Source organism: Phocoena sinus, chromosome 3 (genome assembly GCF_008692025.1).
Source record: "Phocoena sinus isolate mPhoSin1 chromosome 3, mPhoSin1.pri, whole genome shotgun sequence".
Taxonomy (NCBI): domain Eukaryota; kingdom Metazoa; phylum Chordata; class Mammalia; order Artiodactyla; family Phocoenidae; genus Phocoena; species Phocoena sinus.
In genome coordinates, this window is record NC_045765.1 from 1,826,466 (window position 1) to 1,853,890 (window position 27,425).

Sequence of the window (27,425 nt, forward strand, 5' to 3'; positions counted from 1 at the left end):
AAGGGGGCTGCCACTCCCCGGCTCCTTCCCCAAGTTGTCCTGCCTCCTAGCCTGTCCCTTCCCAGGGATTTGGCTATCTGAGCTGCTGCTTGCCTCAGCCAAGCCCCTTGGAAAGACTGGACACCACGCTCAGAATTGGTTTCATTTTCCTTTATTTTTTAAAAAAAGCCCCTAAGTTCTATGGCTTCCAGGAAGCATCAGAGAAACGGAAGTGCCATTTCTGTACACTTTTTGTAAAGCAAGACCTAGACGCACACGCGGGGTGCCCCCAGTTGCTCTGCCCTCAGCACGCGGGCCCCAGGGGACCACGGGGGCCGCACCAACGGGCTGCCGGCTCCACACGCACCTGCGGGGCTCGGATGGGCTTTAAGGCGCTTGTCTCCACGGCTCGGCCGGCAGCGCAGAGCGACACAAGGAGCCCACAGGCCACGCGGTGGCCACCCCGAGTTCCAGGCCGGCGGCTCCACGAGCAGGTGTGCAGACCCCCCGCGGGCTGCGCCCACCGGCCCAAGCTTTGGTGCAGCATTTCAGTTGGGGGCCGCTCTCATCCCGCCTTCCCCTTTGGTCTGGGGAGGCCCAGGGCGGGCTCACCCCTGGCAGCAACGCCCCGCAGCGCCCCCTCGAGAAAACGGCCTTTGGATCGAGGGAGACAAGCTGCACTTTATGACACTAACGGGCGAGCGGCGGGCTGGACGGAGGCGGCCGCGCTACTTACTCAGCAGACGCGCGGGGGCACAAGGCAGGGCGGCCGCTGTGGTTTTCTCTCTTCCTTGTTTTAAATAGTTAATGCTCTCGGAGGGGAGGACTAGACACAGGTGTAGAAATCTCGGCCAAAGTCTTACGTGAAGGAAGTGACCCCACGCGGGGGCTGGCAGCTCTGCCGGGCCTGCAGTCTGCATCCAGCGGTGGCCACGCGGCCGTGGAAAAGCGGGCCCCAAGGGGCTGCAGCGGGAGGCTTCAGAGGCCACCGCCCCGGGGTCACTTGTGTCGCTGCAGAGATTTTCTCTTCCTCCTCTTGAAGAAACAGCAGCACCTGGAAGGGGCGGGCACAGGCTGGGAGGCGGCGCAGGCTGGAGAAGAGGGGGATGGGGGAACGGGCGCAAGGGGGTGGGCCCAGGGAGTCCCAGCCCCCAGCAACCGCGGGGGCCTTACTTGGTGTCGTCGGCCACCTCCACCTCTGCGGGGGCCGTGATGGGGGCGTTGGAGTGGCCAGCGGTGGGGTCATCGGCATTCAGCTCCCCGTTGGTGGAGTTCAGTGCCTGCGGGGCAAGAGGGGCAGGGGAGTCCTGTAGGCCCTGCTCTCCCCACCCCCACGCTGCTGGGGTCCTCGGCCGGCCCCTCACCTGGTTTTTGCTGTATAGCAGGGCTTTTTCCCGAACCTGAGGCTGCGAGGGCAGGTCGGTGTGGACCGTGCCGATGGGCGTGGGCTGCAAGGGGGCAGGATGCGGCTGAGGCCCGGCAGCCACCCCCCGCCCCACGTCACGTGCCAGCCACCCCCGCCCCCGAGCACAGGGGCTTCAGGGTCCTTGCCAGCTGCCCCCACGCGCCAGGGGCCCCTCCAGCACCAGCCTCCCCTCCGCCCACGTACCAGGGGCTTCCCGGCCCAGTCGTACTCGTAGTCGAACACGAAGCCGCTGCGGTCAAAGAGGTCGGTGAAGAGCTTGCGCAGGTAGTCGTAGTCCGGCTTCTCGAAGAAGTCCAGGCGCCGCACGTAGCGCAGGTACGTAGCCATCTCCTCTGCGGACAGCGACAGGGCAGGGGGGCGTGGAGGAGCGGGGCGGCGGCACTGGGCAGGGGGTCGGCGGGGAGTGCGGGGGACGGGGGGGCAGACCCTCACCTGGGAAGCTCTCACAGAGCACCTCGATGGGCGTGGCCCGCTTAGTGTCCCCGATCTTCTGGTAGCGCTCCTTGAGCGTGTCGGCCTGCAGGGAGAGCGCGGTCGGCACCGAGGCGCTACCCACAAGAGACCCCCAGCCCCGCCCCGGCCCCGGCGCGCCCACCTTGAGCCCCTGCCAGGGCAGGCTGCCGCGCAGGAAATACATGAACATGTGGCCCAGCGCCTCCAGGTCATCACGGCGGCTCTGCTCTGCGGGGGGGATGGCAGGTCAGCGCAGCCCTCGCGCCCCCCCGCCCACCCCGCACGCCGCTCACCCTTGCCCAGGTGCGTGTTGATGCTCATGTAGCGTGCCGTGCCCGTCAGGCTCTTGTGCTCGCGGTACGGGATGTGCTTCTTGGTCTCGGGGTCGATGTACTCCTTGGCCAGGCCAAAGTCGATGATGTGGATGGCGTGCTGCCGCTTGGTGCCCGGTCGCCCCACCAGGAAGTTCTCGGGCTTCACGTCGCGGTAGATGAGGCTCTTGGTGTGCACGTACTCCATGCGCGTGATCTGCGGGCGGGCGGGCCTCAGCGGGCTCCCTCCGCCCTGCCCACCTTCCCTCTGCCGCCCCACAGCGTCCGGCCCCCTCGCCCTCCCGCGGCCCGCACCAGCTGGATGGCAATCATGAGCACTGTCTTGAGAGTGAACGTGCGGTCGCACAAGTCGAACAGGTCCTCCAGGCTGGGTCCGAGCAGCTCCAGCACCATGGCGTTGTACTTCCCGCACGGGCCGAAGTAGTAGACCTGAGGGACGCCCTCTGCGGGTGGAGGACACACAGACTCACGCGACGCCCGGGCGGGCTCCCCCTGCGCTCCCCACACCCGGCCCCGGGGTACCTGTGGCGCTGAGCTGCTTGTAGAAGCGGTACTCCAGGTGCAGCTGCGGCGCCCGGGACTTGATGGGCTCCTGGGAGGGACGAGGGGACACATGGATGTCACGCAGGGCACGGTCCTGCCCTCCTCCCGGCCCGTGGGGACAGCCTCTGCTGGGGGCCGGCGAGGGGCCTGCCCGGGCTGGGGACTGGGGGAAGGGGGCAGGGCCCGGACTCACCAATTTGATAGCTACGTATTCATTTGTATAGAGATTCTTTCCTGTGGGAGGAGAGGCACGTCAGGTCGGCAGGACCCCCAGCACACGGGAGACTGCTCACGACCCACCCATCCAAGGGGCACCTCCTGTTCTGCGGCAGCCCTCCTTGAGCGTGGCCCATCCCTCCCGGACCTGGAAGGGAAAAGGATGGGCCCATCCCTCCCAGGCTCGCAAGGTACTCCCACCAGCCGTGGGAACCCACATCTGCCCCCGCACCCTCATCTCCTGGGCCCCCTCCCTGCCGTCCTGCCCTCTCCTCCAGCACCGCCCCAGAGGCCAACCCTGCCTCCGCCCACTCAGGGCTGCTCCCAAGTCCTCTGCGGGATCCTTCCCGCCAGCACGCCAACACGCTCCAACTTCTCCCATCTAAAAAAGTGAAAACACAACAGAGTCCTGGTGACCCCAAGGCCTTTCTTCAGCTCCAGCCGCAGGGAACCTGGAGGAGACATCACACCCCTCCCCCACACCCTCCCCCCGCCGTCCCCAGAGGCTCTGTGAGCCCCCCCTCCCGCCCTGCCACCTGACCTGTGCTCACCGCTCCGGCCTCTAGGGACCCCCGAAGGCGCCCCCCATTCCACAACGCCAGGAACTCCAGCCTTGAGCTGTACACGTCCAGTGGACAAGCCCCACCCCCTCGCTGTGGAGCAGGGGCCCCAGCCAGGAGCCCATCAGGAGGGAGCGTAACCTGCGTCCTCAGCTTAGACAGACAGGCCTGGGGCAGGACGTCTCACGCGGCCCATCGCTGGCCCACCTGGACCTCCAGGTGCCCACGGAGAACAAGCCATGGCACTCAACCTCACGAAACTGCAAAAACACGAGCTGTTCGCCTGCTACAGTTCCTACCAGTGGCTGAGCCCCTGGGTGGCCGTCTGCATGCACGGTGTGGGCCAGCCCCTGGGTGGGCGTCTGTATGCACGGTGAGCTCCGCCCTCTGCCCCTCCCGGTGCTGCCGTCCCGCCTTTCCAGGTCCTGAGCTCTGACTCAGCCCCACGGTGCGCTGCTCCTCCAGGCAACCTCACGCCTGAAGTGCCGTGCTGCTGCGTCTTATTTCTGAGAGGATCCAGTGTGGGAAGAGGCCTCAGCTTCCTCTCCATCCCACTGCAGTGGGACAGTCTGGGAGACAGCTGCACCAGGCCGTTCCGCCCCACCCATGGGTGGCCAAGACACCGGTGTGTACGACCCCACAAGCCCAAGTCAGGGGCCCGCATGCCTGTCAGTCGGTCCCCCGGGTCCCTGCCCATCCCGGCTGTCTCATCACTGTGGTGCTTGGCCTGGAGTCTTCAGCTCAGTCTCAGCTCCTCCAAGGCCTTGGTGTCCGTCCCCGTCTATAGAGTCAGCTGGTCCCCAGACAACTGCAGGGGTGGCCCCAAGTCTGCGGAGAACCATGCCGTCCACGTCTCCAGAGTTAACTTCTCTCAGCGATGTTTTTACTGCTCAGCGTAGAGAGAGTGTGCGGCCTTTGTGAGATTTGTTCTGGAGGCACCTGATGGGTTTTGGTGCTCTTACACGATCGGGACTATTCTTAAATTTTTATTTTCCAGTCGTTGCTCCAACAGAGAAACACAGTCGATCTGTGTTGGCATATGCAGCAGCCTTACCAAACTCATTCCTTCCTAATTGTTTACTGAGAGGCTACTCTGGCCTCCGCACATGGGCAATCAAGCCGTCCGAGACAGGTCACAGCTGTATTTCTTCCTCTCCCAGCTTTCTACCTCTCTGTTCTGTACACTGCCACTGTGCGAAGGGGGTGCCCGCAGGGGCCCCTCCTGCAGATTCCACTCCTTCGGTTACTACGAGTAAAAGGCACCCAGCGGCAGAGAAAGAAAGCGCCCATCTAGTCCTCCTCATTTTCGTTAAATAACAGGCATGCCTCTTGTGTTTCCCCTCCACATTTTATGATGAAAGTTTCACACATTCAGAAAAGCGGGACGAGCTGGACGCAGGGAGCCCCCCACCTTGGCTGCCTGGGTCACACAATCCGCGACCGCTCTGTTCTGTTGCACAGCCATCACCTGTTCATCTCATTTTCAGAGGCATCTGGAAGTTGCAGACCTCAGCACCCTGCCCCCTACACACTGCAGCCTGCAGATCAACTTCGATTTGTACTTAGTGCTTGTTTTTCCCTTGGGAGGAGGCATTTACCTGGGAAACGCACAGCATTTGAGGAGCTTTGGCAAACGCGTGGTCCTGGGCCACCCCAATCCCGCGAGGACAGACAGCGTCACCGCCACCTCACCTCCCAAGAGGCGGAACACCACCCCACATGCTCCCTGCTCCTTGGGGTTCCCTGCACACGCATGACGCGGCTCGCTCTGGCTTCCTGCCCAGGCGCGTCCGTCGCAGCACGGACACACCTGGCCCGTCTCCAGCGTCCGTTACTGAACGCTGCGCACGGGCCTTCCTGTCACTTCTCGGGCAGGTGTGCTGGCTTGTGCTGCGCACGGAGCAGAAGTCCTGTCCGGGGCCAACAAGGCGAGGTGCCCTCCACGCCCCCCAGCCGCTTGTCCGTCTGCTTCCAGATCTCTGGCCCAGTTTTAATCGCAGCACCTGTTTTTTTATTACTGACCAAGCTGTTGTCTTCTCCTGCGTCCTGGGTGACAGCGCTTTGTCCAATGGTGCTCAGCAAACAGCACCTCCCGGTCTGTGGCTCGCCTACTCGTGCTTTTTTTTTTTTCTTTTTTTTAATTTTACTTATTTTTGGCTGCTTTGGGTCTTCGTTGCAGTGCACAGGCTTCTCATTGCGGTGGCTTCTCTTGTGGCGGAGCTCGGGTTCTAGACGCGCGGGCTTCAGTAGTTGTGGCACGCGGGCTCAGTAGTTGTGGTGCGTGAGCTGAGTTGCTCCGCGGCACGTGGGATCTTCCCAGACCAGGGATCGAACCCCTGTCCCCTGCATTGGCAGGAGGATTCTTAACCACTGCGCCACCAGGGAAGCCCCCCTACTCGTGCTCTAAACAACATTTCTGGAAATTTAAAACTTTGATGATGCCTAACTGATCCTTTCTGGTAATTGGTCATCTTATTCTGTGTCTTGGTCAAGAAACCTCCTGTTTTGACTGTGCACGTGGGGAAGCCAAAGTCCTGGACTCCAGATGAGTTTAAGGTGAGAGTGTGTGCGCGCACGTGCATGCGGGCATCTGAAGTCTGGATTTACAGCTTCCTGGGGACCTCGGGTGCTCCAGGCTCTGAGCCTCACCAACAGCCAGCTCAGAAGTAGGTGTGAAAAGTGGGAGAGTCTGCAAGGCCTGACAGAGAACGCCTCCGGGGGCCCACGAGCAGAAGGGAGATGCCGGGGCTGCACAGGGCAGGAAGACGCTGGAGCCTCCACCACCCAGAGCACGGAGGCCACCCTGAACTCCCCGGACATTTGGCTGAGAACCCAGAAAGCCCACACACTGGGAGGGGGCGACCCCAGCCCTTGAGTAATGCCTGCTTGCCACCCACCCTATCAAAGCTGAGAAACAGTCCCTGGTGGGGTCATGATGAGTCGCCAGGATGAAGCATGATCCAGGCCTCACGTGTGGCACCCACGTTGTCCAACAGACAATAAAACATCCCTAGACATGTGAAAAAAGGAACAGCACTGCAAGAAGGAAAAACAGCACCAAAGGCACCACAGACACGGCATTTAAAATAGCTACTGCAAAAGGGAACGCTCCTACACTGCTGGTGGGAATGTAAATTGGTGCAGCCACTGTGGAGAACAGTATGGAGGCTCCTCAGAAAACTAAAAAGGGAGCTACCATGTGATCCAGCAATCCCACTCCTGGGCATATATCCAGACAAATCTATAATCCAAAAAGATACATGAACCCCAGTATTCATAGCAGCACTATTTACAACAGTCAAGACGTGGAAACAACCTAAATGTCCATCAACAGAGGACTGGAGAAAAAAGATGTGTACACATACACACACACACAGAGTGGAATACTACTCAGCCATAAAAAACAATGAAATAATACCATTTGTGGCAACACGGATTGACCTAGAGATTACCATATTAAGTGAAGCAAGTCAGAAAGACAAAGACAAACACCATATGATAGCACTTATATGTGGAGTCTATCTATGAAACAGAATCACATACAGGACAGACTGGTGGTTGCCAAGGACGAGGGGTTGGGGGAGGGATGGAGTGGGAGGTTGGGGTTAGCAGATGTTAGGCAACACGTCAGCAGATACAAGGTCCTACTCTATCGCACAGAGAACTATATTCAGTATCCTATGATAAACCAATATGATAAAGAATATTTAATAAAGAATATATGTATAACTGAATCACTTTGCTGTACAGCAGAAATTAATACAACATGGTAAATCAACTATACTTCAATTTAAAAAAAGCTGGGACTTCCCTGGTGGTCCAGTGGTTAAGAATCTGCCTTCCAATGCGGGGGATGCAGGTTTGATCCCTGGTCAGGGAACTAAGATCCCACACGCCGCGAGGCAACTAATCCCACATGCCTCAACTAGAGAGCCCATGCACCACAACTACAGAGCCCATGTGCTCTGGAGCCTGCACGCCACAACTAGAGAGAAGCCCAGGTGCCACAACTAGAGAGAAGCCCGTGCACTGCAACAAAGATCCCACGCACCGCAACTAAGACCCAATGCAGCCAAAAATAAATAAGTAAAATAAATAAATATATACTTTTAAAAAGCTATTGCAAGTATGTTCGAGGATTTTAAGGAAAAGATGGGCAAAATGAACAGGCAGATGGGAAATCTCAACAGAAAAATAAGGGAATCAAATGGAAGTGAAAAATACCATGTATCAAATGAAAAATTCAGTGGATGTATCAAATAATATATTGGACGCTGCAGAAGAAAAAGAAGGGTGAACTTACAATAAGGCAGTAAAAACTATCCAGGCTGAAGAAAGAAAAAAGACTGAAAAAAAACTTGAGAGGAACCTGAGGGACCTGTGGGACAGCATCAAACACTCCTAATGTGTGACTGGAGTATGAGAACGAGAGGAGACTAAACAGAGGCAGAAAGAACATTTGAGGTGATGATGGCAAAGTTTTTCCAAATTTAACAAAAGAGAGTTAATATACATACCCTAGAAGCGCAATGAACCCAAAGCAGGATAAACAGAAAAAAAAAACACACCTAAATTAAGGCCAAATCAACATCTGAACCCAGAGATGAAAAAATCTTTGCAACAGGCACAAGACAAGACATACTATATACGGGAAAACAGTGGTCAACAGTAGTCATCAGGGAAATGCAAATAAAGTCCACAGTGAGGCACCACTTCACACCCGCTAGCACGCTCCAAGTGGAAAAGCCCAACTCCAAGTGTTGATGAGGATGTGGGATACTGAGAACCTTCACACGCTGCCCGCGGGAGTTCAAAGGGGTACGACTGCTTTGGAAACCAGCCTGGCGGTTTCTCATAAGCACACGTGACCCAGCACTTCGATGAAAACACTCATACACGAGACTTGAAGAAAGGTGCTCAGGACAATTTTATTCACAACACCCCAAATCTGGGCACAGCCAAAGGTCCCTGAGCAGGAGAACGCACGAACAAAATGGGGTGCAGTCATACAGACGGACAGAGTAACAAACAGCGACTGACTGCAGGCCCAGAAAAGCACAGACACTGAGCCGGAGGAGCCTGGCAGGAAAGAACACAGTTGCCCCTCGGCCTCCAGGGGAATGCTTCCAGGAGCCCCAGAGGATACCGAAATCTGCAGCTGCTCCAGCCCGACATAAAACCCCACAGCACAACCAGCATAGTGAGCCCCCTGTACCGCGGGTTTCGCCTACTTGATCCTTCAAAGCGTTTTAAGCCAAAAGCCACTACCCCCGTAGTCCCCAACGCAAGCTCCACCATCTGTTTACCCAGACCTGTGCTGTTTAGGCTGTGGCTCCCAATGCCAAGGCCAGAACCCAGGACAGCCATCTGGGTCCCCAAAGCCACAAGGGGCACCCCCAGGCTATAGGACAGGCCTGGGCCGGGGGACGTGAGTGTGCGTGTGCCAGCCAGTGTGCGTGTGAGCACACATACGTGCACACGCTAATGGGGCAGCAGGGTTGGGCCGCGGAAGCCCCGTCGGGGAAGCTGAAGAGTCGGCCACCGTGCAGCACAGATCCACGCAGGGCCCCGCACCCGGGGGAGGGGCCTGTCTCTCCCACACCTCCGCCCTTCCCATGAGCAGTTTGGGCCCCCGCTGCTGGCAGTCCACTGGCTCAGACCCAGAGCCCAGGGCAGTGAGGACCCGCTGCTGATCCCATCCCAGCGCCTCTGGCACGGCCAAGGTTCAGGCTCAGGACAGGCCTCTCCCAGCCTCGCAGGCCGCTGGGCATGTCAGACACCAGCAACACCAGCCGACAGACAGACACGGACCACTGGACGGGGGCTGGGGGTCGCCCACCACTAAGCTCCAACCACTAAGTGCTGTGCAGGAGATGCCCCTGGACCCCCAGCTCCGCATCACCAGCCTCCTGAGCTCTGTGGGCCTGGGGCCCCCGGCACAACCACCCCACAGCTGTCGGGGTCCAGCCCTCTGCAGAGCCTCCTCCAGGGGCGGGGGACAGAAACCCACACGCGCTTACCTGCGTTCCCAGCCCTCACGTTCCCCCCCGCCCCCGCGTACCCAGAAGTGAACGAGCGGGGCTCACCTAGCCGGAGCTCCCCGAAGTTGCCACAGCCTATCTTCTTCCCGACTCGGAAGTTGGGGCCCACCATCAGGACCCCCGAGCTGGTCCCCGAGCTCCGGACGCCGTGGCTGCTCCGGCCGGCGGCCTTGGACATTCTCCGGCCCTCCTCCGACTCCCCTTTCCCTCCTTTCTTGTCAAAATCCATAAGTTTGTGGTACCCTGGCCTCTCCACGGTGACTCTGCTGCCGTGCAAATCCCGGCTCCACGGAGACCTGTGGTCGCGGCGGCTCTTCAGGGCTAGCACCCCATGGCGCCCGGCGGGCTCCTGCTAGTGAGACGCGGGCGCTCGCGAGGGCCCGGCCGCAGCGCTCTTCTCGGTGGCCTCAGGGTCACGCATGGGGGGAGGACACATGCTGCTGACGGGTCCCGGGAGCTCAAATCTCGTGGCTCTCGGCTGCAGGAGAAACAGAGGCACGGGTTAGAAGGCCGCGATGCGCCCGCCCGCCACGCGCCCCGGGGCCCAGAGCACAGCCTGGCAGGGGACCCGGGACTGGGCGTTAAGTGGTGGGGGGACCGCGTTCTGGAAAGATCTCTGACATGCGGGTGCGACCTGTGACCTTCTAGGGGCAGAGGGGAGGGAGGCTCGTGCAACCTGTGACCTTCTGGGGGCAGAGGGGAGGGAGGCTCGGGCCTCCGAGAATTCCATGTGCCGCCTGCCAGCCCACCCCAGGCTAGAGGACGGCTGTGCTGGGAGAGGAGACGCCTAGTTGAGCAACAGAGGCCCCAGCACTGCTCCTCAGAAGAGGACAGGTGCAGAGCAGAAAGTGCCCGAGGCTAGGAGACAGGCCTCTGCCACAGACCTGGGGGGCCTCCGAGCTGCCTCTCCCTCACCCCACCCCTGCCCAATATCCAGGTGACATCAACGTCCCTGGGCCTCGTTCCAGGAGCCCGTGACCCTGTGGACAGGTGGGTGACCGGCTGCTGCTGCGGGACAGTGAGAGGGCAAGAGGGGCTGCAAGGGCCCCAAGTGCGGGCAGATGAGCTGTGAGCCTGACGGGGCTGGCTGGACACGCGCCCCCAAGGCGAGTCCGGCCTGGCCTCTCCAGCAGAAAGCTGGGGCTGTGGAGGGAACGGTGGGCACCCCGATAGCCCTCCAGGTTACAGGGAGGGGCTGGCCACCCGAGCTGGGGGGTGGGGATACACTCCCAAGGTCTGTCTGTGGTGCCGGCTTCTCCCTCCTCCCACCCCCGTGTGGACCAGTCACCCTGCAGCTCAGACGGACGGGGCTCTCCCCTGCCAGCTGGCCTAGCCTCTCAAGCCACCCCCTCCTCTCACGAGGGTCACAGGCCCTCGTACAGGCCCTCGCCTCCTCCTGTCCCCTCTGGCCAATTCTCACGCCAAAGCCACAGGAATCGCTTTAGAAAGAAAACACTAACCTGCTCCTATGACACCTCCCCACGCCCTCTGCCTGCCCAAGCTCCCCTCGGGCCCAGATTGGCCACTGCGAGGCTCACACCTGTGCTCCCCTCCCCACCAAGCACTCAAGGGCTGACACCTGGTGGAGGCCACGCCCCCTGAATGTCTGCAGGGGTGGGGGGAGGTGAGGCCAGGTGAGGGCCCTGACGCCAGGTAGGCGGCCCAGCTGTAGCTCATCCACAACCCATGAAGGCACCCGGGGGAGCCCCCGGCGGGCTGTGGCAGGACCAGCACTGAGGCCCGGTGCCCTGGGGGTGCGATGAGGGGGTCGCCTCCCACCCCCGTGGGTGCCTGAGCCCCCAACTGGCCTCCCACATGGCCCCCAGCGCCCCCACCTACCACCGAGGGCCTGACGGACGGAAGGGCCAGCCAGCAACCGTGTGTCACCGACGGCACAGGTGCCAAGAGTCGCAGGCCGAGGACGGGCCCAAATGAGGGGGCCTCTGGCCATGCGCCTAGAGGCAGGCCCGCAGCCGGCAGGCCGGGGTGGGGGGATGCTCACACATGCGTGCACACTCCAGTCCGTGTCGGCACCCATGCTGGTCATCGCTGCCCGGGGGGGCGTGCAGGGCCGGAGCGGCCAGAGCCTGGGAGCCCAGGAGATGCCCAGACAGGCAGGGGCCCAGGCTTCAGGACAAACCTCACCATTTAAGGCCGGCAGCTTCCCAACAACATGGACGGTGTGTGTGGACGATGCGACCCCAACAAGAACCGTGCGCCCAGCTCCACCGCTGCCTGGGGTTCCCACCAGCCGACACCCCAGCACCGCAGCCATGCCACCCGAACAAGGGGCTGGCCCGGGGCCGCGCGCCCCCACCCGAGCAGCGCTGTCCGCGCCTGTGGACGACACACTGGTCGCTGGCCAAGCGGTGCCCCTGCTCGGGCGGCCACCCGCCTGTCTCCACCTTCACCGGCTGCACTCGCAGGAGATGGATCTGAGCCAAGGGGACGCCACGGGGGCACTGCAGGCCCAAAGGCAGGCAGGGAGGGGCGTGGCCCAGAATCCGGGCCCTTAACAGAGCAGGCCACTCCCCACACCCTCAGCGTCTCAGGGGTTCCGAGGCCACGGGCCAGGCCGCTCCCCACCTGTAAGCGGTTAGTTCCCTGTGGGGGGTGGGCGGGTGGACAGCCGTTCACCATCAGGAATTTGGGAGTCAACTGGGAACAGCTGTTACAAACTTACAAGGAAATAACTACATTAACAACAAAGGAAATAGTGGGACCTCCCCGCTGGTCCAGTAGCTAAGACTCCATGCTCCCCAGTGCAGGGGCTCCAGGTTCGATCCCTGGTCAGGGAACTAGATCCCACATGTCGCGCGGCAAGGCCAAAATAAATAAAGTGGACAGTTCAACGGTTCTTACTGAACCACAGCTTATGCTTGCAGAGTTGTGCTACAATCACCTCAAATTCCAGCACATTCCATCACCTCAACAAGAAGCCCCGTCCCCGTCAGCAGTCACCTCCTCCCCCCCTCCCCAGCCCCTGACAACCACGGACCCACTCCCTGTGTCTGTGGAGCTGCCTGTCCTGGACGTTTGCCATCAGTGGAATCGGACACCGTGGGTCCTTCTGTGTCTGGCTTCTCTCACTGAGCATCGTGTTCTCAGGGTCCGTCCACGAGTGTCAGGGCTTCTGTCCTCCCCGTGGCGGAGTGATGCTGCTACGTGTGGAGGGCACGCTCACCCACAGGAGGACACCTGGGCTGGCTGCGGTGAACGGTACGGCCGGGGCGTTTGTGTGCAGCCCCCAGGAGGCGAGTGCCGTCTCCTGGCTCGGACCTCCTAGGCTGCAACTGCTGGGTCAGGTGGAAGTCCTATTTTAATTGCCAGAGGAGCTGCCCCCCTCCCGCGCCCGCCCACGCCCTCCGCATCCCCCGGCATTGCTGCCGCCGCCCAGCTTTAGGACAGCTGCCCGGGGCCTGGGGGTCCTGCTTCACCTCCGGGCACACGTTGCCCCCAGAGCCCGTGCCAGCGCCGGACACGTGCTCATCTCACGGGTGCCTGTGGAAAAGGCACCCAGCAGTGGGGGAGGTGCGCACAGGGACCAGGTGGAGCCAGGCTCAGAGCGGCCAGACGCCTGACCACACAGGAGACTGCACACGACTCATTTCTGGAGCCGCCGGGAGGCCAGATGGAGCAGAACCGGGCAGGAGGCAAACACTCCCTGAGATGGGAACCAGCCGGCGTGGGATTCCTGCAGAAAACTGAGGCCACTGCCCCTGGTGCCCGGCCCCCTGCGTCTGCTGTTTCAAGACCTGCACACACGCAGCGAACCCGTGCCCTGTACACCCTGGGCACCTTGTGCCCGGACCACACGCCTGGACACGCTACCCTCAGTCATTCTGCTGAAGTCCTCCCAGATTCCATAGAGAGGGAACACCAAAATCTACAGGCCACCCTGCTGATGGATACTTAAGGGTGGTTTCCAGCCGGATTTTCTTTCCTGTCAGAAAGAAATTAAAAACACATGCCTGGGGACTTCCCTCGTGGCGCGGTGGTTAAGAATCCTCCTGCCAATGCAGGGGGCACAGGTTCGAGCCCTGGTCCGGGAAGATCCCACATGCCGTGGAGCAAATAAGCCCCTGTGCCACAACTACTGAGCCTGTGCTCTAGAGCCTGTGAGACACAACTACTGAGCCTGCGTGCCACAAGTACTGAAGCCCACACACCTGGAGCCCTTGCTCCGCAACAAGAGAAGCCACTGCAGTGAGAAGCCTGCACACCACAGTGAAGAGTAGCCCCCACTCGCCGCAACTAGAGAAAGCCCAATGCAGCCAAAAATAAATCAAAAAAACAACAACAAAAAAACAAACCACCACACGCCTGTGCACACACACGCAGGCACACCAGAGGTGGATGTAAAACCCACGGGAATTTCAAAGATTAAAGGCTGAGCCCTGCGATCTCCCAGCTCCTCGGCTCCACTCCCCCAGGATGCCCCGCACGCTCCCGCCAGGCACTCCCGCCTGCAAGCGGCAGAAGCAGCCAGGGTGCAGGGCAGGCAGACGCCAGCAGCAGGCCACCACGGGGCCGTGAGCTCATGGGGACGCACACACAAGCGGGAGGGGACGAGCGCGGAGGTTCTTAAGGAACCTCTGAGGGTGGTTTCCACGCAGACGAGGCCAGGAGGACTGGGCGCGTCTGCGCCAGTGCGGGGCGGGCGCCTTGCCGTCCCGCGTCCCGCCGCCGCAACCCACGCACCCCCGCGGGCAGGGATTCGTGTCTGGGTCCCGCTTTGTGCAAGCAGTTTTTATGGGGCGAGGCGCCCCAACACCGCCCAGCCCCACAGCACACACAAGGAACCCCTCCCAGGGCCCCACTCCTCTGTACTCCAAGCCCACCCGCCTGGGAGCCCGTGCCTGGCCGCCGGCACCTGGCTCCCTAGCAGGCCTCCTTTCCGGGCCGCGACCCCCGCTTTCAGGCCAGGCGGGACGTGCTCTCGGCCCCAGCCCAAGATCCACAGAGGCACGGCCTTCGCCTCCGCCTGGCCTCACGTCCCCAGGTGCAAACCCTTCCGAGCTCACAGAACCTCTGACGGCACCAAAGCCACGAGACACGCCCCCTCGGGCTTGTTCAGAAGCGCCCCTACCCCCAGGTGCTCACTCCCAGGCCCTCGCTCCCAGACCCTGCAGGACGCAAGCCTCAGGGTCCGGCGACACTCCCCTCGGCAGACCCTTCTCCTCTGCCGCCTCCCAGGATGGCTTGTGTTAGGTGAGCGCTTACTCCGCGCCCAGGGCTCGGGCAGCAGTGGGTTCCCGGCCACAACCCCCAGCAGCAGGCCTGTTCTCCCGGTCACACTGTCCAGCAGGGGGCCCTCCAGCCAGCGCGGAGAGGCACGTTCGCAAGCACCTGTGGCAGCCGGTGGGCCAAGAGTCCGGGAGGCGCCGTGCAGAGACGGGCATGACCGGGCACAGCAGGGAAGGAGCCCTGTGTGAGCCGAGAGCCAGGGCACAGCCCGTGTCGACAGGGGCTGCGGTGCTAGGCGCGCCGTGTTGGCCCCCACGCCCCGATGTCCACGGGGCTCCCGGCAGGGAGCCAAGGACAAAATCAGAGACTCTGGCGTGTGTACTCCCCACCCTGGCCCGCAGCCCACACGCGACGCCAGAGGCCCCACCGCAGCTCACCCAGCCGGGCCGACAGCAGCAGGGCAGGCCTACGGCCCCCCATCCGCCTCCTGACAACAGGCAGGCGTGTGGCCACCGCGGGGAGGCGGGGGAGGAGTCCTAGACCCTGAGCCTCCCAGGGACAGGACGCCAGCCCTGCTCACCCCGCAAACGAGAGCGGCCACCCGCAGCGCGCACGGAGGGGTCGCCCCACCATCCACAGGATGGTTATCCTGGGTCCCCTCCTGGGGCCTGAGGGGGGATGGCAAGAGCGAGTCCCCCACTGACCTGGGGGGAGCAGGGGTAACAGAGAGTGGACACAGGGCTAAAACCAGAGCCAAACGTTGCCAGGAGCCTGGGCGTCCGCAGGTGCCCCCCGGCACACCTGGGGGACCGGGAGGCAGGTGTGTGTGATGCCAGCCCCGGTGCAAGCGCCGAAGCTAAAACTCATCATGGGGGGGGTGTACCCAGTCCTTGACCCAACCCTAAAACAATAAAACAAAGCCAGTCTCGATCCAACCAACATGGCCCTCAGGTCCTCCCAGGGGCACCTGGACTCTCCCCCCATGCAGGGAAGGCCCTCCAGGGGTGTGGGCTCTGCTCAGGCCCCCATGGCCAACTTAAATTCCACAGGCCCCGCCGAGCACCGACGACCCCCCCTCGCCCCCCAGGCCAGTCCCCAGGCGGCCCCTGGCCTGCCTTCCAGCTCAGGTGAGTTACCTGCCGTGTTCTTTGGGGGGTCCTCCATCTCGTCAGGGCCCGGGCCAGGTCCCCTTCGCGGAGGTCCCGGGAACCCCCTTGTCTGAGCGCCTCCACCCAGTGATGTCACAGTCCCTGGCCGACATCACAGGCACAGCCCTGGCCCAGAGGCAGGGCCAGTCTGGGGCGGAGATGGGCAGCCTCCCTCCTGGGGGCGGCCCCTCGGAGGCTGCCTGGCTCCACCGCACACGGCAGGCCCTGGTGGGTGCCGCCTGGGAAGTGCCGGGACTCTGGTGAGATCGTGGCTGCGGCCCCCTTGAGGCACCTCCGGACACGCGTGTCCCTCCATCAGGCTGAGCCCGTTTCCGTCCCACGGGGCCTTGGTGACACGTGTAGGGAGGGCCTCCTCCCCAGGGTCACCCAGAGCCGGGGTTGGCACCCCAGCAGCCGTGAGCACCCCGAGCGTCAGGTCTTGGTGCCTATGCGCTGCTCCCCAAGAGGGACCCGGACCCTGGAGATGCGCCAGCCCTGGGGCCGCAGCCTAGAAGCTTGAGGTCACCGCAACGTGGAGTTACAGCACAGAGCTAGGAAGCGGTCCTAAAACAGTGACCAGCCCCCGGGACGAGGTCGACACCTAAATGAATTAGGCAGAAATGGGTCACAACACACTGATTTACAGACAATGGAACACAACCCTGAGTAGACGGGAGAGGAAGGGGCACCCCACCTGGCGGAGGCTGCAGGTAACCGCCACCAGCAATGCTGGCGCACGCCGAGGCCGCAGCCCGGCATCACCTTCTTAGCAGCCACGAGGAAAAGTCCGTGTGCGGCACAAGCCGGCCCGCGGCCCCGACAGGATGCGCAGGGCTGCTGCCCAGATGCTGCGCCCCCTGGAGATAGGTGTGGAAGGGGGCCAGACTTCACGCTCGGGGGCAGCCGCAGGCTCGGGGTCATGAAGAGCAGGTGTGGGCAGAGACGCACAGGTGCAGCCAAGTTACAGGCGAGCCCAGGAGGACTGGGGAACTGACAGCGCTTTCCTTCAAACCTCTCCACAGACTTGAAACGTTCTCACGACAGACCCCACAGCCTCAGCCCAGAAGTCACCGGGCGCTTCTGCGCAGGGGCGACTCGAGAACCTACCGGAGGAGTGCTCGGCAGTGACCCCTAGACACGGCACCTGGGACGAGCTGAGGTGCTGCATCGTTCGCAATGCTGGGAACGGGTGGGCCCGGGCCACGGGCTTACTGCACTGTTCTTGCTACGTCTGGGCACGTTTAAAAGTCTCCCGACAGAGAACCAAAAGGAGAACAGGAGGGGGTCGGGGAGGGCGGGAAGGGACACAGAAGGAGTCCGATCATGGGGACGGCGGGCGTCCAAACCCCACACGATGCCAGGTGGAACACAAGACAACTGGAGGCGCAGAGACAGGGCCGGGCCGGCCACACGGGCACAACTGACCGTCCTGCCCCAGCACACGGGCCACGCATTAACAGAAGGCAAACACACAGAAGTGCACTCGGTGGCACCAGGCACGTGCCAGGAGCTCAGCACTGCCGGGGCTGCCGCACACTGTCCTGGAAGAGCAGGTCTGGAACCTTCCATCACCGCGGAGGCTGGCCTCTCCCTGCAGCCCCTCCGCCAAGGCCTTGTCCACACCTTCGCAGTGAGCTAGCCGCCCGTGGAGGGGGCAGCACCATCCCAGCCCACATGACAGGCCTTGCGTGACCCCTCGTCCTGGGTGCTCAGGTCAGTTGTGCCTGCACTGCAGCCCCATATCGGTCCCAGGAGGGGGCTGAGCTGTGTCCCCCAAAGACACGTCCCACCCCTGGAGTCTGGGACTGTGACCTTATCTGCAAATGAGGGTGGGCCTGAAGCTGTGACGGGTGCCCTGTGAGGAGAGGAGACAGAGACAGGGAGACGGCCATGCCCCCCACCCCAGGAGAGCGGGCGACACCAGCAGAGCCCGGGGGCCTGGGGCAGAGAAGACGTGGGGTAGAGAGGACGTGGGGCAGCATGGACTCTGGCTGAGGATGACGTATGAACACGGGCCCATCAGCTGGGTTGCGGGAGGTGCTGAGGGGCTGGTCGTGGGCACACGGGGACCCTCTGAACTGATTCACAGCCTCTCTGTGAATCTAAAACTGTTCTAAAACAAAGTCTGTTTAGGGACGTCCCTGGTGGTCCAGTGGGTAAAAGTCTGCCTTACCGATGCAGGGGATGCGGGTTCGATCCCTACTGAGCCCACACACTCTGGAGCCCATGCGCCACAACTAAGAGAGAAGCCCGCGCCGCAAGGAAAGATCCCGCGTGCCACAACTAAGGCCCAACGCAGCCAAAATAAATAACTTTAAAAAAATAAAGTCTATTTAAAAAACAACCTTGTGGCTTCCCTGGTGGCGCAGTGGTTGGGAGTCCGCCTGCCGATGCAGGGGACACGGGTTCGTGCCCCGGTCCGGGAAGATCCCACACGCCGCGGAGAGGCTGGGCCCGTGAGCCATGGCCGCCGAGCCTGCGCATCCGGAGCCTGTGCTCCGCATCCTCTAGCAGCTCCCCCAGTACCCACCCAGCACCCACTCCAGTCCTCACTCCAATGTCACCCACCCAGCCCCTCGAAGAGCATCACGGCGCTCACCGCCATCGACGGCAGCCCATCCACCCAACGCGCTCCCCAGGGACACAGCAGGTCCCGGGGGGAACATGGCGGCTACTTGCTGAAAGGGGTCCGAGAGCACAAGGGGCAGAGCAGGGAAGTAACGCGAAGGCCTCTGCGGGCCAGAGCGTGGGGCAGGGACACGTGCGCCGATGGAAACGATGGAAACCTGGGCTCCCAGGCCAGGTGCTGGGAAAGGCACGTCAGGGCCCTCAGAAGCGGCCTCCGCGCTTCCACAGCAAGGAAGCCAGACTGCAGCCCAGGGGCTCCTCTGTGCCTTCCCTGCCCCTGCCAGCACGTGCAAACTTTCCTGAGCTCAGGAGCAGGGGGGAAAAAGGGTGGGGAAGAGGGTTCTCAGCACGGAGCCTCACGCGGAGTCCCGGCTGGGCACGGAAGCGGGGTTGCGGGGCGGGGGGGTGACACGCAGACGCAGGGGCCGGAGAGACACACGAGGGAGGACATTAAGGGGCCCCCAGAGCACCTGCAAACTCGCCAGAAAACCACACCCACCAGCCCACCCGTCCGGCCAGCCCCCCACCAGGTGAGGAGTCAGGGACAAAGACCCGGGCCCTCCCCTCAGGGCCGGGGGCATCACGAGGCAGCTGCCTCTGGGAAGGAGGTCCAGCGCCTGCCCAATGGGCCGGGCTCCTGCATGCAGGCTGGAGCCTCCATAGTCCTCCCTCCCCAACCCCCACCTGGACCTGGCGCACCAGGAGCTTGCCTGAGGCCCACAGGGCTTCGTTTCCCGTGGCGCAGCCTGAGACGGTCTCTCTCCCCCACACGGAGGAAACCCGCAGCCAATCCCGACGGGTCCGTCCACAGCGTGTCACTGGACCCGCTTACAAACACGCCCGTGTTGTTCAGCGGTCTGGAAGGACTTCACCAACGCGTGGCTGGTGCCCACCTCCTAGATTCTGAGCGAGTTCTTAAGACATTCCCGCGCTTTGTCATAACAGCCATTCTCCTCAATGTGCGTGTGGCTTTTGCTACTGAAAACACCAACGAGAGGACAGTGGTTTTGTGGTATCACAACTGGGGGGGCCACCTGGCCCTGTGGGGCCTGCCGGTCACTCCAGGCACTGGACACGCCTGCTCAGAGGAGAGCAGCCGAGGGCGCCAGGACCGAAGTCCACGGGCCAGCCCGTTGTCTGTGATGTCAAAGGGCAGGACCAGCCCCAGCGCCCACATGCTCCAAAGGGCTGGCATTCTGGAAAGTGCAGGGCAGTGGGAGAATGGTCTTCCAAAAACCGGCCAGGGTTCCCAGGCTCTGAGGAGACAGACACCACCACAAAGGACAGACCCCAACCCAGGACAGGAGAGATGCTGGGAGAGGCCAGGACACAGAACCTGGAGAGGAAGTTGGCGGGGATGTGGACAAACGGGACCCTCACCCATGGTGGGTGGGGCAGAAGGTGGTGCAGCCGCCATGGAAAACAAGCAGTGGTTCCTCAAAAGTTAAACACGCAGTCCCCACTCGACCTACTCTGTGTCCACCTGAGGCAACTGAGAACACGTCCACGCACACCTGTGTCTGCACATCCACAGCAGCATGACTCATGATGGCCAAGAGGTACACATGACCCACATGTCCATCAACTGAGGAGTGAATAAATAATGTGGTCCCTCCACACACCGGAACACCACTCAGCCACGAAAAGGGGTGAAGCCCTGACACTCGCTACCACGTGGATGGACCGTGAGACCACGACGTTCAGTGAGAGAAGCCAGACACAGGAGACACAGGGTGTGATTCCATTGATGGGAAACGTTCAGAACAGGCAGATCCACAGACACAGAGAGTGGTGAGCAGCTGTCATGGGCTGGGGAGTGACTGCTCATGGGGACATGGTTCTTTTGGGGGTGATGGAATGTTCTGGAAATGATTTTAGTGACGGCTGCACAACTTGCGAATACACTAAAACCACCAAGGTGTACTCGCCAGCGAACTTCATGGTCTGGGAGTCGTACCTCAGCTAAAACCGGGGGCGTGTGTGGCATCTCCACAAAGCTGTCTGGAGGGGCACAGGGCGTGAGGCTTGGCAGGCAGCCCAGAGAACAGGGCTTGTCCAGCGCAGATCAAAGTCCGACGCACGTGCAGCTGCCAGAGCCACGCCTCCCCCTCCCACCAGTTGAAGCAGCTTCTGTGACAGACACGCAATAAATCCTTCAGAGGACAAGGGGTTCGTGCCCACAGGAAGTAAGAAACGCAGACACCGGCGAGAAGGTGGGGAGAGGAGGAAGGGCTGACTCACGGCCTCGGTCCTTCCCAGCAGCCCAGGACAAGGCCCCAGGGGTGCAGAGGTGTCCCCACGATGGCCCAGGACGGGCTCACGCTCACCTGGGCACACTCAGGAGCTCCCTTCTCGCCCCAGAACTGCCCCGCTGGCCTCTGGCCCCGCTCAGCGAGCAAGCAGCACCCTGACTTTGGTCCCCCAGATTGGCCGCGAGCTGGAGCAGCCTCCACTGCCCAGAGGCTGCATCAGTCACCAGATGCCCAGCCCACCCCCAGATGCGGAGGCCGGGGCGGGGCCTGCAGCCGCCTGGGAGCACCACCTCCTCATTGCAAAGGTCCCCCTCCACACCTCAAGGCCGGCCACCGGCCCCAACCCACTGAGGCCAACACAGCCCCGAGCCCCAGATGGAAGGCTGCCACCAACCCGGGGTAGCCAGACACAGATAAAAACACAGGGCGCCCAGCTGACACAGAAATTTAGATAAGCAGCTAATAACTTCTATAAGTATGTCCAATGCGCTATTTGAGGCCTATTTATACTAAGCAATTTTCGGTGGTTTGTCTGAAACTAAAATTTCACTGGGCGCCCAGCACTGTTATCAGCTACACGTGGCCATGACTGACAGCAGCGCAGACAGCCTCCGCCAGGATTCACATTGCCAAAGGCACTGATGTTTTCTACTCAAGTCCGTGTATTTGTTAAAATCAAGCGTTTCCGATGAAAACTTAGCTTCCAAATGGTGATGAGCCACGAGTATGGATATATACCCAAATAGGAAGGACATAAACCGCCTCAACAGTAACTTCTCATACCAATTAACGTTTCAATGATCATACCTCAGAAAACAAAATTAAATGACATAAATGGAGCGTCACCTGTTGCTTTCTACTTTTCAACCAGGTACCAGCACACTGTCCACCATCCACATGGCTTACATCCTGTCTGTCTTGCGGACCAGGGCTGGGGACCCTGATAGATACCTGGGCCTCCAAAATACTCTGCACCGCCCGCAAGCTGGGTACTGTCATGACCATTTCAGACGGGGAAGCCTAGGCTGGGGTGTGAGAGGCGCCGGGCGCGCCCTGCAGCCTGCCTGGGTGAGGGGCACTACCCAGGGGTACATGGGGACTGGCCGGGCTGGAGCCCCAGCTTTGGAGGGAAGGCAGTGGAGCGTCCAGGGGAGACGGTCTCCTGATTGGCTCTGCCCCCTTCATCTGGCCACAGAGGAAGCTCCAACTCCCCAGGCAGCAGCCTGGAGGCCAGGGGCGAAACCAGGAGGGAGGATGAGGGTCACCCTCGAACGAGCAGCAGGGCGGCCCGAGGTGAGGGGGCAGACACTGCCCCATGGGGGGACCTTGGCCGGCCACCACGTCCAGGCCACATGAGCCGCATCCCTCCGGGCCTCCCCTCTGCCGGTCCCCTCCCCACCTGCTTCCACAGACTTCCAGCTCCTGGGGGCAAAGGTGGGCCTGTGGAGGCCCAGAGACGCACTCAGGGAGGACCTGAAATGGGCACCCACCGGGCCCTCACGGCAGGCTGTGGGGTGCAGGAAACACCCAGCTGGGGCGCTCGCCGGGCTGACCCTGCCGCCCTAACACCGCACAGCGCCTGGGATGTTTGCGGCTGTCACGACGGGGCTGCCCTAGAGAATGACCCGGCCCCAACGCCCACAGTGCCAAGGGGAGAGACCTGGTTCTAGAAAGAGTCCCTCATGCAGGTTCCCGCTAGACCCATGGCTGCAGCTTCAGGAAACAAGCAGCTCATGACTGAGGGCCGGCAGTCCGAGGGAGGGCCCAGGCCAGGGCGGGAGCTCCCCAAACCGCCCCCGTGCAAGCGTGAGAGCAAAGGTGGAGGTGGGGCACTGGTGGGGCGACAGGCGCACAGGGTGGCACGAGGGGTCCTGGGAGCTATCGGCACTGACCTGGGCCCTCCCGGCCCGCTCGGGTTAAGCTACGCGAGCGGCTGGCTTCAAGGCCAGCCCGTCCATGTGGGTGAGCCCCGAGACGGTGCGGCCTGGCACACAGCATGGTCAAGTTTCTGTAAAGACACCTATCTCCCAATGTGGCCCCCTGAAATGACACCCAAGGCCTGTTCTAGAAGCAACGAGGAAGGGAGCCTGCACATGTCCCCAAGCACCTCCCCCAACCTCAGCCCTCACCACCCCACCGTCCCCCCACGAAAGCCCCTGGTCTTTCTGGATTTCTCTGCCTGGGATTCTTAATCTCAGCCTACTCCCCAGCCAGCTGCCCCGTGGTCCCGGCTGGGTCACCCACTGGGCGCCCAGCAGAGCTCTGCCACGTGCCTACCAGCCAAGCCCTGGAACCACAGCGAGCAGAGCCCCCCATGACGGGCGCGGCCGCGAGGGGGCACCGCAAACACTCACCAAGGCCCCACAATGAGCAACGTTGCCCTGCAACCCTACGTCCTGCAGGGGGCTGGCGGGGGAGCGGTCTGGCCCCCAACACCAGGCAGGGCTGTCCCCTCATTCAAGAGGGCGGAAGTTCCACTTTTGGCTGCATTAGGCCTTCGTTGTGGTGCGCGGGTTTCTCGTTGCGGTAGCTCCTCTTTGTTGCAGAGCACGGGCTCTAGGCTCACGGGCTTCAGTAGTTGTGGCACACGCACTTCAGTAGTTGTGGCACGCGGGCTCTAGAGCACGGGCTCAGTTGCTCTGCGGCATGTGGGATCTTCCCGGACCAGGACTCGAACCCGTGTCCCCTGCATTGGCAGGTGGATTCTTAACCACTGCGCCACCAGGGAAGTCCCCAAGAACAACTTTGTAAGACTGAGGTGCATCACAGACTGACGTAAAGTTGTGATACATACCGTATATCTATTTCTATCTTTGTTTTTTGGCGGTATGCGGGTCTCTCACTGCTGTGGTCTCTCCCGTTGCGGAGCACAGGCTCCGGACGCGCAGGCTCAGAGGCCATGGCTCACGGGCCCAGCCGCTCCATGGCATGTGGGATCTTCCCGGACCGGGGCACGAACCTGTGTCCCCTGCATCGGCAGGCGGACTCTCAACCACTGCGCCACCAGGGAAGCCCCTATTTCTACCTTTAAATAGCGATCCTACCATGACCCAGGATGACCCGGGACCAGATCCAGCACATGGGTGCCCCTGCCCGCCACTGGCAGGAGAGGCTCCGAGCAGCGGGAGGGCGGTGGGCAGCTCTCCGTTCTCCAAAGGACGGGCTGCTGGCGGGGGCACCGGGGGAGAGCAGTCCCGCACCAGGGGTGCTCAGGCACTGCGACATCTGCACTTGCTGGGACCTCCTGGCGCCCCGCACGCACTCTGCACTGGCTCAGCAGGCTGGGTCTCCGCGGTGAGGGGAGGGGCTCGCCCTCTGGAATTTAAGGTCTGTCCCGAGCAACCTGGCTTCTGCCGCTCACTGAAAGGGGCTTACAGGAAGGGCTGCGTGACAGCAGGGCGGGCGCACATCCGTGGACCGTGCCGGGTACCAGGGGACGCATGGGGTTCGGAGAAGGAAGTGCTGCTACCAGCCACTCTCCTGGAGAGTCCCACCGACCCTCTGCATGGAGCCCCGCACTACAAAGGCGGCGTGGGCTCAGCCTGGACCAGAAGCTCCTGTGGAAGATAGGGCAGGAGGGAGGGGCTGAGGCCAGGAGAGGAGATGGGTACTCGTAGCCCCTGTGGGCCAGAGGAGCCCAGGGAGCATAGGTCTTCCTACTGGAGGTCACTCAGGCCTCACCTCCTCATCTGTAGGATGGGCACTTGGGCCATCGCCCAGCACAGGCCCCCCAAAGCTCCCAGACAGGGATGGGCAGACACGGAGCTGCCCGAGGTAGGGCCTTCCGCACCTACCAGGCCTTGGGCCTGGCGGACCCTTCCTCCACGGCGGAAAGATTCCTGACCCGACAGCCAGAGATCTCCCGAGCACACCCCACTGCCTAGATCACGACAGCAAGGCCCCCATTGGGCGTGACAGCACCAGCTGGACCCCAGACACTGACCACGACCCCAAGCCACACGCACCACCCATGCTGACCCACCCAACGCCCCTGGCCGTGACACCCCACTGCCAGCTCCCTCCCCAGCCCGCAGCCTGGTAAGGCCTCCCAGTAAGGCCTCTGGGGGGAGGGGAGGGGGCGTGGGCAGCAACCCAAACCCACAACAACTGTGAGGAGAAAACCTGCTGCTCTGAGGTGGCCCGAGCATCACTGGAACAAGGAGTTCCTGGTGCCCCAGGACGTCCAGGGGAGGTGCTACTTCCCCAGGTACAACCTTGCCGGGACTGGGCCCACACTGAGGGCTCGCTCAGACCCACCAGTAAACCCCCAAAGACACAGGTTGCCCCTGCAGCTGTCTGGAACGCCTCTTGGCTGGCTGGCTTCCCCAGAGCTGGGACGAACAGATAGAAAGCTTTCAGTGTAAAAAAAAAACCCCAAACACCTCACCTACTTCCTCTTGCAATCCAGAGGTAATTACTATGTAGCTGAAAGGAGGAGGTTAAGATGGAACCAGCAGCAGCAGTTCAGAGGAGTCTGCGTACACACAGCTCTGCTGTCACATCTCTGAGCCAGAGAATGAGACGCCTGTCCCCAACCCGCTTCAGAAAAATTTAGAGGAACTCGAAATCAGACCAGAAGACCCAACTGGCAACTGCACAAGGAAAAACCAGAGCCGGGCTGGATGACTGCTGCAGACCCCAGGGTTTGGCCCACCCCTAGGGTGGGGGTCCAGCCAGCTCCTTCCCAACCTCCCTCCCTCCACGGCCAAACGCAGCACATACAACTGGCCCCCAGCCTGGGAGCTGCCCCCCACCAGCTGGACCCCCGGCCCACACCCACCACCCCCAAGTGGCCCTCCCATTCCACTCCTCAGAGGCAGGGCCACAGACACCACCGCAGCTGGGGAACTGAACACCTGGGGCCCCGGAGACAGTGAGGCGGGCCTGTCCAGGCCTGTGTGCGCTCCTGGGGGCGCTACAGTCAACCCACCTGGCCACGTGCCTGCGGAGCCACAACTTGGTGGAGACGCAGCAGATAAAAACGAACTCCTGGCGAGGACCACAAACTTCCCCCTTTCAAACCTGCGGCCCAGCTCAGCCGGTTCCCTTCAAGCACAGCCTCCACCCCCTTCCAATCAGAGCCATCCCCCAGCCCCCGGTCTTGCCCCCAGGTCAGAGCCTTAGTGCTCTCCCACGGATCTCTCACATCCCTGAGCCACAGGAGCCCGTGGGGGCCCGGAAACGCCAACTGAGCCTGTCCGTGTCCCCTGGGGCAGGGACGGGGGACCCCCAGAAGCCCCTCAGGATGGATGTGTGAACAACCCTGGAGTCCCAGATGCTGGCCTGGCCAGGGTGCCCCTGTGGAAGGGGTTGGGGAGAGAATGCTAGGCTCCACCTATGTGCACAGAGCTCTCCAGGCCGTTTCCTGCAAACAATGCCATCCGGAGGCCAAGGGACTACCCCAGCTGCCCAAAGCCTGCCCAGGACGACGCCTCGGACGTCACAGCTGCTCTCAGGCCCCCAGCCCGATAGTGAACACACTTCCCCTGAGAAAACAGGAGCAGAGGAAACAGGGGAAGCACAGGGCAGGGAGGGGATGAGTGTGGCTGCTGGGCACGCAGACATCGCACTCCCCTCCCTGATCCGAAGTGTTTCCGGAAAACAAAGCCGGTGGCGAGGGCGGAAGGGGGAGGCGCAGCCAGGCGAGAGCCGGGAGTTCCTGAGCAGCCCACAACAGGTCCCCCAGACCAGACCCCTACTGCTGCTCCCCTTCCCTGCTCCCAGCTCCCCGCTAAAACCTGCAGGGCCACAGAGGGGCGAGTGTATGCGCCAGCGTGGGGAGGAGCGATGGGCCCAGTAGAGAGAGCTGGAGGGGTGGGAGGACGCGGGGAGCGGACCGTGGGCTTGAGCGCTGGGGGGTGGTGAAGGGGGGAGGTGGGGTGGGGCTGAGGGACAGTAGGGGACACTGAGGTCTGGAGTGAGGGAACAGTAGGGTCTGGAGTGAGGAATCGGGAGGGACAATGAGGTCTGCAGTATGAGGATTAGTGGGGGTGAGAGGTGACAGGGCCTGAGTTCGGGGGTCGCTGGCGGCGGCAAGATGGGGTGCAGGGGAGAAGTGCTAAGCGGTTGGGGTCTAGAGTGTGGGGGTCAGTGAGCTGGAGGGGCAGTGGGGTCGCAGTGCAGGGGTCAGTGGGGAAGCAAAGTCGGCAGTGCAGGGGTCCACAGGAAAGGGTCAGGACTGTGGGGTCCGCGGGGTGTGGGACACGGGATGCAGGGGTCTGCGGGGGTCCGAAGTGCGGGTGTAGGGGCTGCGAGGTGCCGGAACTGGGAGGTCCTCGGGATATAAGGGCGGCGTGGTCCGGGAGTCCGCGGGGGTGGGGCCGCCGACAAGGGCGTCCGCGTCGTTACCTGACGGCCTCCGCCGTGGTCGTGGCCGTGGCCCCGCGGCCGGGCGGCCGGGCTGGGCGGCCCGGGCTCCCTCAGCAGCGCGGCGCGGGCCCCCGCTCCGGACCCCGTTCGCGCTCCGGCTCCGGCTCTGGCGCCCGCTCGGGCCCCCACTCCGGCGCCGCTGCAGCTGCCGGCCTCCGCATGTTGGGCGCGGGCTGCCCCAGCCGCGCGGGCGCCCGGCTCGCCCCGGTCTCACAGCGTCGCTCGCGGCCCGCGTTTACGCCGCCAGCGTCGCGGGGGAGGGCCCGGCGCCCACTGCGCAGCGGCCGGCGG

General features: G+C 62.3%; 1 protein-coding gene across 4 annotated transcripts; it reads right to left on the minus strand.

Annotated features, from left to right (window-relative positions):
* Positions 1 to 135: 135 nt before the first annotated feature.
* On the minus strand, positions 136 to 27,412 carry CSNK1G2 (casein kinase 1 gamma 2). 4 transcript variants are annotated; one of them, XM_032627055.1, is made up of 12 exons: positions 27,114 to 27,410; positions 9,596 to 10,028; positions 2,927 to 2,967; positions 2,713 to 2,782; positions 2,485 to 2,633; positions 2,152 to 2,386; positions 2,001 to 2,086; positions 1,838 to 1,922; positions 1,589 to 1,737; positions 1,344 to 1,427; positions 1,153 to 1,259; positions 136 to 1,033 (listed from the first exon to the last, which is right to left on the minus strand). In XM_032627055.1, the coding sequence occupies exons 2-12, from the start codon at positions 9,777 to 9,779 to the stop codon at positions 979 to 981; spliced, it is 1,245 nt and encodes a 414-aa protein (XP_032482946.1). In that variant the 5' UTR covers positions 9,780 to 10,028; positions 27,114 to 27,410; the 3' UTR covers positions 136 to 978. The 4 variants fall into 4 exon arrangements, 3 of the variants coding, with proteins under 3 accessions (XP_032482946.1, XP_032482945.1, XP_032482947.1); XR_004349230.1 differs by having other exon boundaries at positions 992 to 1,033; positions 1,614 to 1,737; positions 27,114 to 27,412; XM_032627054.1 differs by having other exon boundaries at positions 1,153 to 1,427; positions 27,114 to 27,412.
* Positions 27,413 to 27,425: the final 13 nt, after the last annotated feature.

Excerpts from the sequence above, each read along its gene's own strand:
- CSNK1G2 (XM_032627054.1), bottom strand. The coding sequence starts at position 9,779 with ATGGATTTTGACAAGAAAGGAGGGAAAGGGGAGTCGGAGGAGGGCCGG. Across the intron at positions 2,634-2,712 it reads CAAGCAGCTCAGCGCCACAG|AGGGCGTCCCTCAGGTCTAC; the intron begins GTACCCCGGGGC and ends CTCCACCCGCAG. Across the intron at positions 1,428-1,588 it reads ACTGGGCCGGGAAGCCCCTG|CCCACGCCCATCGGCACGGT; the intron begins GTACGTGGGCGG and ends GCCCCCTTGCAG.